At 41.4% G+C, this 14,031-nt stretch overlaps 1 protein-coding gene across 1 annotated transcript in view; it reads right to left on the reverse strand.

Moving 5' to 3' along the window:
- ATP10B (ATPase phospholipid transporting 10B (putative)) overlaps window positions 1-14,031 on the reverse strand; it is a 223,478-nt gene that overhangs the window by 121,231 nt on the left and 88,216 nt on the right. The window contains exons 2-3 of the mRNA XM_029216255.1: window positions 1,430-1,724; window positions 314-508 (exon numbers count right to left, since the gene is read on the reverse strand). Coding sequence (XP_029072088.1) covers window positions 314-508; window positions 1,430-1,704 — 470 coding nt within the window. The 5' untranslated portion in view covers window positions 1,705-1,724. The remainder of the gene's footprint in view (window positions 1-313; window positions 509-1,429; window positions 1,725-14,031) is intronic.

The raw sequence follows: 14,031 nt of genomic DNA on the forward strand, positions 1-14,031 counted from the left end.
ACTACTGACGTTTTGGGCTGGATCATAATTCTTTGTTGTGGAAGGTTGTCCCGTATATTGTAAGATGTCTAGCATCATCCTTGGCTTTTACTCACTAAATGCCAGTAGCAACCTCCTTCCCGATATGGCAACCAAAAACGTCTGCAGACATTGTCAGAAGTTCCTTGCAGGGCAAAATTGCCCTGGTTGAGTATCACTGAATTAAATGAATTGAAGAAAATTAATGTGAGAAGAGAGACCAATTTTTTGAAAACACTGATAAGTTTGCATAATCTATTTGCCACAGAGAAAACAGAGGAATGATTTCCCTTACCTTTCATATATCTGGATGTTGGAGCAGTTTATCTCTCTATCAAGGCGGTGTCTCTTGAAGTCCTCTATGCCATCCTTGACCATGGTGATGAACAGGACAATGGCCAACGGTAACATGGTAATTTCCCTGTGGAAGACTTCCATGGAGGGCATCCAGTTCAGAATCACCAGGAACAGGAAATAGAGGTTAGCCCATCTGGAAGGGGCAAGCAAGGTATGAATGAAAACTGTGGAGAAGAGAAATATACTTGCCGCATTACTGCTTCCCTATTAGCCCTTGCCAACTAAAAATGACATTCTCTTTCAGTGTCACCTCGAACATCATGGTAAGGGCTTTAAAGTCAAATCCATTTAAAATGGGGATAGTACTATCTACTTTAAAGGGCTCCTATAAATATTACATGGGATGAATATTTGTTATGTATGCAATGGAGGGTTCCAGAGTATAGTAGTTGCTCAATAAATGATAGGTGCTAATAATTACAAAACTTAGGATAATGTCTAGGTGCATATTTTGCTTTACAATTAAAAGATAATTTTGCATATATTATTTCAAAAGAGTGGCTTGCACTTTTACGTTTTCCAAGTGCATCTTTCTCCCTCTTGCCACAGTGCCTTTGCACATGAAGGTCTGTTTGAAAGAACATTCTTCTGGCTCCCTTCTCTGACTTCTCTCTGCCTCTTTCCACCTAGTTAACACATTCTCTTCTTTCATATTAGACTTCCACAGTTACTTCCTCCTAGAAGTCTTCCTTGACTTTCCTAACTAGGCCCGATTGCTCTTGTACTCACTCTAATAGCACCATATCCTTCTCCTTGGAAGTATCTATCTGAATTATAGTTTACACCAATTTACATAATTCCTAAAATTAATATCTGTCTCTTTCACTAGCCAATATAGTCAGGACAATGTGTCTTTTTCTTTTCGCTCATGTATCTCTAATACACAACACATGACTTAACACAGAGTAGAATCTGATAAATACTGAATGAATGAATGAGTGACAAAGCTTCTCAAGGTACACGCATCTGGCCCAGAGGGTAGCATTTCTGAGTTCATCTGAGTGGCAAATACTCGGCTATAAAGCGTGTGCTGTTCAGCCAAGCGGTCGTATACCTGTGAAACTGCTCCAAGAGATTCTGGGGCAGGAAGGTGAAGAGGGTATACTTGGTGGTGCAGATTCTGTTGCCAGAGTGTCTCCTGGAGACCTTGGCCCAATCCTGGTGGAATACGTCATTGTTGGGGAACACGACCCGCTGCTGTGCCAGGTTGTAGTTCTGCGCCCCCTCCTCTGGGGACAGCAGTGGTGTGGCTTCTGATGGAGACTGTGGGAGGCCATCTCTGACTCGCCACTGCCACCGGTACCAAGACGAGTCCACTGAGAGGGCCATGTCTGGCAGCAAGCTACGATCTGAGAAAGGACATGAAATCACCATGGTCAGGAGAAATATGAGGCTTGTCAACGCAAGGTGTGGATATGTTTACGACACACGGGTGGCACATTGGCTCATCCACTTGTCCACCCAACCATCCAAGGTAGACTGTGGCACACGAGGTGAGAAAAATATGTTCAATCCCTATAATTCATACATTCTAGGGTGAGAGGCATTAAGCAAATGATCATATAAATAAAATACAACTAACACTCTGATAAGTGCCATGAAAGCATTTCAGCTGGTGGATGGTGTGGAGAAGGTGTAGATGACCTCGATGGGGCAAAAGTGTGGCCTGGAGGACTGTGAACCCAGGGCTCAGAATTCTAGCTCTGGTTCATTCCTGACTCCAAACTGCCCCTTCACCTCTCTGGGGTTGTGTCCTCACCAGAGTATGAGGAGACTTAGTCTTACTCTAATTTTTTTCACAAGCCTTTTGTGAGGAACAAATTGGACAGTATAAAAAGTGGAGACATGTCTTAAAGGGAAAGCTGTTTATTCTCTAGGTTTTCCCTCGCTCTAAAGTTTTCTGATACCGATGATATTTCAGAGGCGCTCATTTGTCGTCAGACCCTCACGTGAGAGTGATTGGTGAAACAAGAGAAAGCCTCTTTCCTAGGAAATTTGGGCCTGAGGCGACTGGACTGCACTGAATGCGGTTCCATGAACGCCGTGGGCTTTTCCTGATCTGGTTGTCTGGGGGTGAGGGTTGGAGACCCCTTTCTTTCTTGCCATTCCATTTGGTGGTTTCTGAAACTGAGCCCTTAGTCCTAGATGGAGGAAGGAGGCTGCTTTATCTAGGATATTCCAGTTTCTGAGCTCTTTTAATAGAACCTATAAGCAAGCTCTCAAGGTTCCTTTTGGCCAAATCTTGCTTAGAGACCCAGTAGAATGAATTCAAATACATACTTTATAAGGTTAGAAGTTGTAGATAGTTTGCTTCTCACCTAGTAGGCTTGCAGGATGATTTTCTTTTGAATAAATGGATGAGTAAATGTCAGGCATGATTAATCTCACAGTGAGCAACCCCATCTGTCATTGAAAATGTGATTCACTAAAGGAGAAGTTCCATTTCTCATTTAAATGGTAATATTTTACCTTCCTGATGCTCCTATGATCTGACCCTTACCCTAATTCTCCTCATGACTTTAATGAACCCAAATGATTTCTAATGCACAGACCCCAAGGCTGAAAGAAGCTCTTCAGAGTCTTAAGTGAGCCCTTGTATCAAGCATGAAAAAAAGTAAATGCAATTACTGACGCCCATCATAACGAGACAAAAGCAATATTATGACATGTGGTAAGCCTGAAATAATAATGTATATCTTCTTTCTCATTCTTAAAATAAATGCCCCTTTCACGGATTCTTTTTTAAAAATATTATTATTATAAAAGGAAAGGAAAGGAAATGAAAAGATCATTCATGAATAGAGTGGAAAATGCAAACAAGAAATCTTGCCTTGGCTAATGCCATACATATCAGATGTCTGTCAATTTTATGTGATAAGGTCTTCACAAAGGAAGACTGGATTGACACGGGAGATGCAGGTATGTTAGGTGGGGCAATTGAGAAAGTCCACTTATCATATTATATTCTTTTCTTTTCTTTATTAACAGTGAAAAATGGGCTTACTTAAAAGCAAAGCAGATATAAAGTGGATGCCAAACAAGTAGATGAAGTTTGATGAGGAACTGAATATTTGCATAGTTTCAAAGTATCTTTCCTTCAAGTTATTAATTACAATGGTTAAAGAAAAAGAAAAACGAATCATTTGTAGTGGAGAAATGTGGCAGACACGACCTTACCCAAGAGATCAAAGCAAACATCACCCATTTTGGGATAACTGGATATGTTGGGTCTCCTGATACGATATACTGAGAACGTCACTTCTGTGGTAGTCACAAGGAAACACTGAAAAATCTCAACCTGGGGGCTGGTCTACAGAATCACTGGCTTAGGTTGTTCAAATGTCAAAGGTCAAAGAAAAGCAGAGGAACTGCTTCTGATTCAAAAAGACTAAAAAGGTATGACAACTAAGAGTAATGTGTGATCCTGGATTGGCTCCTGGACGGGGGGGGGGAGATAAAATAGGTATAAAAGACATTATTGGACAATGGGAAAAATTTAAATATGAAATGTGGATTAGAAACAGGATCTTAATAATGTTAAATCTTCTGATTATGATAATTACATGGTGGTTATATAAGAAATTGTTCCTAACATATGGAAACCAAGAGGGAAAGGGGGTGGGGTGGGATGAATGGGGAGATTGGGATTGACATATATACAGTACTATGTATAAAATAGATAACTAATGAGAACCTACTGCATAGCACAGGGAACTCTACTCAGTGCTCTGTGGTGACCTAAATGGGAAGGAAATCCAAAAAAGAGGGGATGTATGTGTACGTACAGCTGATTCGCTTTGCTGTACAGCAGAAACTAACACCACATTGTAAAGCAAGTATACTCCAATAAAAATTAATAAAAAATAAAAAGCAACAAAGAGGTCAGCAAGAAGAAGCTAAAGAAAAATAAGGGGAGGAAGGAAACTGATTGACTTATTTAGCTAGATTATATTTAAGTATGGTTAGAGGTAGGTACTCAGAGGATGTCAACAGTAAACCATCTCAGCTCTGCTTTCCCTTACGTTGACTTCAGTGTCCTTTCCTAACTCCTGCGCGCATTGAAATCTTACTTCTTCTCCCCGCGCTTACATGTATTACCTGATCCAGCCTTTTAGGCAGTTGGCTATATTTAGTCAGTACTTAATTAAATAATAATATATATGAATTTAGTAAATAAGCTCTTTTTCATTAGTCATTTGAAACAAAGAATCTGAAGGAAGGGGCCATATATCATGTCTTTTGTATTACCTGTAGCGGCTTACATACGACATTTCACAAAGCAGGTGATCAATATATACTAAAAAAAAAGAAAAGAAAGAAATTGCTCTCGTTTGCAGGAAGTCCATCCTAAAGTAGTTATGGGTTAAGGGGCAAGACACTTCAATGGTGTGTATGTATATGTGTGTGTATACATATATGCATATGTGTATATATACACAGTTAGCTAGGTAGGAGGTTGTGGAAGGGTGTTCCAGGTAGAAGAACTGGTTCTAGAAAGTTCATAGGACTGTTCTATAGAGGCCATGAAGTAGGGTACAAAGAGTAGCAAAAGGTGAGGGTGGAGAGGCAGGCAAGGGCGAGGTGGCCTGTTAGAGCTATTTATTATGCTGAGAGTAAGAAGTCCTGGAGGGTGTTGGGCAGGGAAGCAGTGAGCAGAGCTGTGGGCCCCAGGCCGTGTGAAGCACACGAGAATGGGCTGGACGGACCAAGACGGGGAGGCAGCTCCGTAACCCACTGCTTTCCCCTTTGCTCCAGAGAAGCCACTTCTTTCCAAAAGTAGAACAGGAAACAAAGGGGAATTGTGCAATTCTTTTATCTGAGGTGTGGTTTATTACTGTTTTCAGAAAGGGAGGGGCATATCTGAAGCAACTCTCCAAGGTCCTTCCGATTGTAAAATCTCTCTCTCATTCTAATTTTCCTGAAATGGCACCTTCCACTAACAATAAACTTGGGGATTATCTTATTTTGTTAATGAACACTCAGATCACCTCTGGCTTGCGACAGTAATCCTCTCTGGCACCAATATCACTTTTCCACTGGGCAGAATGTCCCCTAGATGGGGTGTGTGTGGGGAGTATTTCTATACGGTGGACCATTAGTCTAAAATACTGGGTTAATTAGAGTTTGCTAAGAAATTCTGTTCTTATTTCCAAACTTTCTCTATCCTGCCTGGCTCACGTTTTCAATTAACCCTAGTTCTTTGCTTTTACATTTTAATGAACTCAGCTAAACCCCATCTTTAGCAAATTCCATTTTTATTGTTAGGAGTCAATTAACCAGTTATTCATTGAATCAAAAAAATACTTATTGAACCTTTGTCAGGATAAGTGCCACAAAGGAGAAGAGGGTGCAATGTGATTGCAGGACAGAGGGATGTGACCCCGTCCCTGAGGAGGTGGGGTTCACTGAGCTGAGATCAAGAGATGAGAAGTAACTGCATAAAATTGTGTGTGTGTGTCTGGATGTAAGTGAGCAACCTAGGAAGAAGCCACATTCGCAGGCTTCCTGTGGCTACAGCAAACATGTTGACTTTAAAAATGGAAAGACCCAAGTCGGGCTAGAAAGCAGGAAAAAGTGGTTTCAGTTCTCTGAAAAGGATATCAGTTGGTCAGGACCGTGGGAGCGGGGGGACCCTATAAAATTAAGTTTAATCTACACTTAGGTTCTAGAAGAATAGTACACTATCCTGATATTAGAATTAATTAGAATCTAAGAAAGTTTCGTCCTCGGTTAACCACAGGGGTTTTTAAAGCACCCCACCCTGAGGACAAAATGTGTAAATCTTACAAAAACAATTTCCTGTTAGACACTGATTTAAACAATAACCACCTTAGAAGAAATAGTCTGGGGTTAGTGTGTCCTCAAATCTATCAATTATATCAGTTTTCCCCAAATTGCAAGCATTCTTGAGTCATCTTTCCAACTCTTGCTATACCTTAATAACATTTGTTTTATTAAACGCAGTATATTTTATTTCAAGTCAACTCACTTTTTAAAAGCTTAATCAACTTTGGCTTTGTGCTAAAGTACTGATAACTGAAATTAGGAGTTTGACACACATTATTTTTTTTAATAGGCACTAACAGGTCCGACTTTTATTAAAACTGTTGGCCTGTTACTACAACATTTGTCCTAGACCACCTATAACTCTATTTGCTATCTGGAAACCAGGTTCAGAAACATCACCAATCACCCAGAAAGTATCAGTCATTTTCATTATTTGAGGTATTTCCAACTACTGCAGGAAAGACTGCTAACATGTTTTGTAAGATTTTTGTTTGCTTCTCACAGAAGTTTCAGAACAGCAGAGGCAACAGCAACAAAAGGTTTTTCATCAACCCTGAATTAAAGCAAAAGTCCAGTGACCACATTCCTATCCATTCCCCGAGCATTTTACTAGATCAAGGAAAGATTTGCAATAAAACAATCTTATCATCAGTTTCTTATTCATTTTGCTTTTTCCATTTATGTTGATTGGATTTGCTTAAGGAAATGGCCCTCACGTTTGTGTAGTCTTTTACCTATTTTACCCATACTCATTTTACAGATGAAGAAACACAAATAAGGGAAATAGAGTAATTTCTCTGTAGAACCTGTCATTTCTTCCTACTCCATTTCAGGAAAACCTATATTTGCTAGAATCTGAGGTATACCTTTTTTTTTTTTTTTTTTTTAAATTCATTTGGCTGTGTTGGGTCTTTGCTGCTGCGCATGGGCTTTTCCTAGTTGAGGTGAGCAGGGGCTAACTTTTGTTGTGGGCGTGGGCTTCTCATTGCAGTGGCTTCTCTTATTGTGGAGCATGGGCTTTGGGCATGCAGGCTTCAGTAGTTGTGGCACGCAGGCTCAGTAGTTGTGGCTCGCGGGCTCTAGAGTATAGGCTCAGTAGTTGTGACTTACAGGCTTAGTTGCTCTGTGGCATGTGGGATCTTCCTGGACCAGGGATTGAACCTGTGTCCCCTGCATTGGCAGGAGGATTCTAAACCACTGTGCTACCAGGCAAGTCCAACTTTTTTTTTCACATTTGTTTTGAACCTAGGATATGTCACATTATTGATACAGTAATGTTTCTTTTTTTTTTTTAACCCTCATAACATTACTAAGAGTCTCATGCTCTACCAACTGAGCTAGCCGGCAGGCTTCTTCACAACATTATTAAATTGATAGCGTCTTAGATTCAAAGAAATGTCTTTGGTTGCAGGCCAGAAAACAGAAATCATAGTTTGAGAGCCGCTCACTAAGGTTTCTAGTTCTGGGACCCGTCCAGGAAAGTTCAGTAAGGCTTCATGAGAAAGGAATGGTCAAAGGGGAGACCTTATCCTGCAGTAGAGTTCAGCTCGGGCAGAAGCCTTGTGGATGCCTCAACTTCAGAGTCTCCATTGGCCTTGAATTCAGTACAGGAGTCTACATAGAGCTGCTATGTGCCATCAGCTCCTGTAAGTACTAGACGGTGCTCTGTCCTTCCCAAAGGGAAGGGCAAAAGCTGTGATTGTGCCTCATTCACAGACCACAAAACGTGTTCTATAATTAGGATGCCAGATGCTGCCTTCCTCTAGAGAGGAAGAAATACTGAATAAGAACCGAGTCTGCAGGCCCTTGCACAGGGTGGGGTGAGGATGGCTGCTTTTAGAGGTTGGTGAAAGTGGGAGTAGTGTGAAAGGTGTGGGGAGAGTGAGAACGAAACAGCAATCACCTTAAATAAAATTAACCAAAGGATGCAGTTCTGTAGAAGAGAATGAAAATACCTGACAAATGAAATCCTATAGGACCTTTGTGGGAAAGGAGCGATCAAAAGGTAGATTTTTATAAAACTTAACGTATTATCAGCATGCCACACTCAGTGTCCATCACGAGTCTAGTTAATGTTTTTTACCCAATTGATTTTCTCTTAGCTCCTCGGTCCATAAAAGACTTACCCCAACAGATTTTCAAGGACAACTATTTTTTAAACAGATGAAAAGATATTTCTGCCATGTTAAATGTCATTATCCTCCGAGTTCATTAGCATTTAGGGCACCACCAGTGATCCAGCAAGCTTATCTCCCATTCAGTGTATTTGGAGCTCAAACCTCACTCATGGAGTATTGGACAGAGGTAATCGCACTGCCTACCTGCCATCTCTACTTCTTTGCTGAGTATCTCAACTTTATCATTTCTAGACCTCCTGGATTCTCTCCAAAATTCACTTTGGCTCCGGTAGTCCTTATTTCTATGAATAGCATCTCCAGTTACCCAAATGACCTAGTCATTACCTTTGATCCCTCCTTCATTTGATACAGACAATCTATCTTTGTGTTCTATCCATTTTTGTCTTCTGAATATTCTTCAAATCCATCAGTTTCTCAACATTTCTACTGCTTCCATTTTAAAAAAGACATTAGCATCTCTTGTCTTGGATGACTGCAACAAACTTTTAACTGGTTCCTACATCCTTGCTTGTTCCCTTTCCAATCTAGCCTTCACATAGCAGCCAGGGTTATTTTTCTAAAGTGTAAGTTAGATCATGTCAGTTCTCTTATTAATGCTCTTTATGATTGATTGCCTTTGTACAAAATCGAGACTTCTCACTGTGGCCTACATTTCTTTATACGATGCAGCTCCTGCCTACCTCTTTCCTTGCTGCTCAATATTCTCAAACACTCCAAGCTCTCCCTCTCTCTCTCTCTCTCTTTTTCCTGGAGCATGGATCTAGGCATTTAGTAGTTCCTTTCCTTAAAAGCTCTTTTTTCACTTTTAAGCTAGGCTAGGCTGTGAAACAAATAAGGCTCCAAATCTCAGTGGTTTAGCACAACCTACGAAGAGTTTACAGGTCCGAGTAATTCACCTCCATCCAGTGACTCAGGGATCCAGGCTCCCTCCACCCCATGATCTCGACACGTGGCTTTAAATATAACCATGACAAGGACCCAGAAGTGAATAACATTACCTTGCTCATAGTCAAGTGGCCAGAATCAGTTACCTGGCCTCATCCTAACTGCAAGGGAGGCTGGGCTACATGGGAAGCACACAGAATCTTTGGTGGGTATTGGTTGTCTCTGCCAGGTCGCAGATTAAAAGACGTTTCTTCAGAGAGTTAAACAACAGATTAATCCAGTGAGTGCTACTGGAGTAACGTGGCAGCATGACGACAGGACATGGTCAGAACGTCATTATTGCCGTTAGCTGAAGGAAGAGTTTACATTTTCCAAATACCCTGACACCTTCTACTTGCGTGTCCTACTTCAAATTTGAGGCCAAGAGAGTAGCTCCTAAACTCTGGCCCTTCAACATTGCCCTTGAGGTAGACCGCTGACAGCAAGAGGTCAGAGAATTCCCATGTGCTCCTGGCACAGTCTGTAGATGGAACACATTATATGCTGCCTACATATGAGAGCCCCTGTTTTAAAGTGTGGCAGATACTTTTAAGATAGATATATTGTAAATTTGTATAAAGTCATTACCAAATACACAATCGGATTCAGCTGCTGTGCATTTTTCAATTAAAATTATAGCAAATTCCAGGTGGAGGTTGTAAAATTCTTTGATGACAAAAGAGATCTTTGGGCTCTGAAAGGTTGGAAACACTGGTGTAGTAAAGGGAGCCCAGGACTACACGCAGGATGTTTGGCCGAGAGACTGATCTGTAATGCACAGTTCCTGACCTAACAAAATAATTGTAGACTGAGATGTATACACAGGAAAGGTAACTGGATAGGCTATCAGTGGGGAATTGAATAAATGTAGACATCAAGGAGTGGTGGTTGTCAGAGATGGAAGAAAGCCTGGATGACTAGGAAGGATGAGGCAAGTTCCCGGGGAAGCAGAAGTGGCCAATTAGTGAATATGAGGGCTTGGGTATTGGTCCAGAAGCAGGCGTGGGTCCAGAAAGTATAAGAATAGGCAAGTGAGAAGCCCCATTTGTTGTCCCCACCTCTCAGACCTACTAGTCAGAAAGCCCAGGGCTAGGGTGGGGGAATCTGCTCTCTTAACCAGTTCCCAGATATTCTATGGCAGGGGTTGCCAAAGAACCAACCTGGAGAGGCCCTGCCTTATGCGCTCACATATCTGCTCTCTATTGAAAATGACCTTTTCCCATTTTCTCCCCTCTACTCCAAGCCTGATTTCCCAAGTCTTTTCCTTAATGAAAGACAAAAGGTCTTGGGAAATAAAAAGACAATCTGGGCAATCCTGTCTTTGTAACAGGCAGGTAAAATGAGATGCGCAATTTCATTTTTTATATCCCTCCAGGCAGAAATGTGATTTCACTTAAAAGTTGTTCTATAGATTCTTTTGGTTTGTTTTACTGACAAAATAATAAGTTGGGTCTAATTAAAAGTGAATAAATTGCTTGCAGAAGCTGAATAAATCAGTGCTGAGCTGCAGGGTGAAGAAAGTTGTTCAAAGTCTGCAGGGCTGAAAGCAATTAAAAGACAATAGTATACACTGACAGGCTCAGTTCACGTCACTCAAAACATATGCGTGCTTATGTGAGTTTCATGCTGACTAACAAGCCCAGGAAAGCCTGAGGTGGGGACAGGCAGGGAGCAGGACCTGGGAAATTTGGGAGGAGCTTTCTACAAGGTCAGATGGACGAGTCACCTGGCTTAGTGCAAAGAGCGTAGGACCAGATTTGTTAAGTGGGGTGAGAAAAATGGATATTTTAGCAGGTACCTCCAGAGTTTCTCTAGGGAGGGAATATCCTCTGGTTAGTACGTGGGATGAATGGCAAGGGGACAAGAATTAAGGGGAAGAGGAAACAGGAAAGGGAACGGGAGAGAATCAGTTGCCAAAAGCATGAGAAATGAGATTAAGATGGGAGCAGGTTGGTGCTTGTGTTGTCAAAAAAGGGCAGAGGGGCTATTTTTTAAAATTGAGGTATAATGGACATATAACATTATATAAGTTTCAGGTGTATAGCGTAGTTATTCTATAATTGTATACTTCGCAAATGATTGGCACAAGAAGTCTAGTTAATACCTGTCACCATATACAGTAACAAAATTTTTTTTTCTTGTGATGAGAACTGTTAAGATCCACTCTCATAGTAACTTTCAAATCATTATTAACTATAGTCGCCATGTTGTACACTACACATGACTTAATTTTATGACTGGAAGTTTGTACCTTTTGACTCTCTTCACACGTTTCACCGCCCACACCCACCTCTAGCAACTACTAATCTGTTCTCTGTATCTATGAACTTGTTTTTTGTTTGTTTTATATTCCACATATAAGTGAGATCATACAGCATTTGTCTCTGTCTGGCTTATTTCGCTTAGCATAATCCATCCTTAGGATACATCCATGTTGTTACAAATGATAAGATTTCCTTATTTCTTTATGGCTGAATAATATTCCATGGTATAAATGGCACTTTAAACAATATTTACTTACAAATATGTATGATATTATAATGTAATATCCATCCATGTTACTTTAAAATTGTTAGTAAAACTTTACAACACAGAGTGGCCTTGTCTGATTGGTACCGCTTGATTGGGGGTAGAGGTCTAAAAGTCAAGAAGGAGGTGTCCCCATATTTGGCTCAATGCCAGTGGGAGAAGCTAAAAGAAGAGCCACAAGAAAGAGTAGAGAGTGAGAAATTTGGCCAATGCTGGGAATGAGAACCAGAGATGACTGGGAGAAACGTCAGTCCCACAGGCATTCACAGAAGTTGGGGGCAGGGGAAGTGGTGGCATGGGGTCTTCCATAGGATATGGGATGGGGGCTCAGGTTGATCTCATCTGGATTTTAAAGGGCAGAATAAGACACCAAGCTGACATCTGGCTTACACATCCCACTGACCAGCTGTGTGACCATGGGCAGGTCAGTCACACTCTCTGGGTCTTGTCTTAGTTCCTTTCTCTATAAAAGGAAGGAATTGGACCAGGTAATGGTGAAGGCCCATGTATGTCTCTCACACTTTCACTTCAGCTTTAATTCACTCTGACTTTTCTGAAATCAAGGGGATGAGTGCCCCTGATGAGGGATATTGCCAGAGGGCAGATTATTTCCTCCCCACATGCCAGCCTTTCCATAAAAGGTAAATGACCTCACAGCACATAATTGCTAAGTGGCTGATCTTTTCTCTTTTCAGAAATGCAGCTTTTTCATCCAACCATTTTGGTTGAGTTACTCTCTCACACGTACTTTGGACTGAACATTCTCTTATTTCCAAAGAAATAACTTACTCTCTCATTTTTATTTCTCCTCTTTTATTAGATTAATATATTAATAACAAGGTTCTCAAAAGGCCTCCATATGTTCCAAACTTCTATTCTCAAAGTGGAGAGAAATTTCAGGAAAGATCCAACTTTCGATTGGACATCGCCACTTGGACATCTCTTAAGAATATCAAACTCAGTTTGCCTCCAAGTAAACTCATTATCTTTACTCCTACATCTGCTATTACCCTCTCTTTCCTATCTCCATGGAATGGCAATGCTACCCTTTCAGTTGCCCAAGCTTTTGATTCTTCTCTCATCCAGTGTATCCAATCAGTTACCAAGTCCTGTTTATTGTAACCTCTACATATCTGTCAGTTCTGTTGACTCTTTTCTGGGCCCACTGCCACCACCCCAGTCCAGGCCACTCGCATCTCTTGCCTTGATTACTTGAACAGTTTCATAGTTTGTCCTTCTGCTTCCAACCCCGCTCCCCAATCTGTTTTTCCACAGTAAAGTCAGAAAGACGTCATCAAATTGTCCATCCATTTATGTCATAACCTTGCTCAAAACCCATTCTGGGGACTTCCCTGGTGGTGCAGTGGTTAAGAATCCACCTGCCAATGCATGGGACATGGGTTCGAGCCCTGGTTCGAGAAGATCCCACATGCCACGGAGCAGCTAAGCCCGTGCACCACGATTACTGATCCCACACACTAGAGCCTGCTGGCCGCAACTACTGAGCCCACGCACTGCAACTACTGAAGCCCGTGTGCCTAGAGGCCGTGCTCTGCCACAAGAGAAGCCACCGCAATGAGAAGCCCGCGCACCAAAACAAAGAGTAGCCCCCCGCTCGCCGCAACTAGAGAAAGCCTGCGTACAGCAACGAACCCCCAATGCAACAAAAAAATAAATAAATTTATTAAAACAAAAAAAAACCCATTCTGGCTTCAGTTTCCCTCAGACAGGATAAGGAACAAAACTTTAACATAACTGACAGCTCCTTCCCTCCGTGAACTAGCGATGGCCTCTCTTTCCAGGCTCATCTTTTGTTAATCTCTCGTTCATGCTCTATTCTGATCATAGGAAATTATTTTATTTCCTTTTGTGCCTGTCTCTGTCACAACCAACACCACCAGCACTCCCTAGCTCCCATCCCCCCAAAACCTAGCTAATTTCCATTCATTTTTTTTAGGACTTAGATGTTACCTCCCCCAGAAAGCCTTCCTTTGTCCTGATATATGATTGAGGGGCAACTCGTGTGCCTCGTAGTACCCTGTCCTTATCCCGTTTTAGCTCCTAGCTCTGTATATTAAGCCTATGTACTTGTTGGGATTGAGGGCTTCTACAGGGTAGTCACCACTCTACCCACCAGTGTCTTCTGGGAGCAGTCAGCACTTTACGCCTCCTTTCCCAGTGCCATGATAGGCACCAAGACATGCTTGATTTCTCTGATGAATAAAAAACGTGTATATCAATATTATTTTTAAAAATTTCAAAGAACTTCAACTCTATT

The sequence above is a fragment of the Monodon monoceros genome, unplaced genomic scaffold, assembly GCF_005190385.1.
Source record: "Monodon monoceros isolate NGI ecotype Baffin Bay Population unplaced genomic scaffold, NGI_Narwhal_1 Super_Scaffold_12, whole genome shotgun sequence".
Lineage (NCBI taxonomy): Eukaryota > Metazoa > Chordata > Mammalia > Artiodactyla > Monodontidae > Monodon > Monodon monoceros.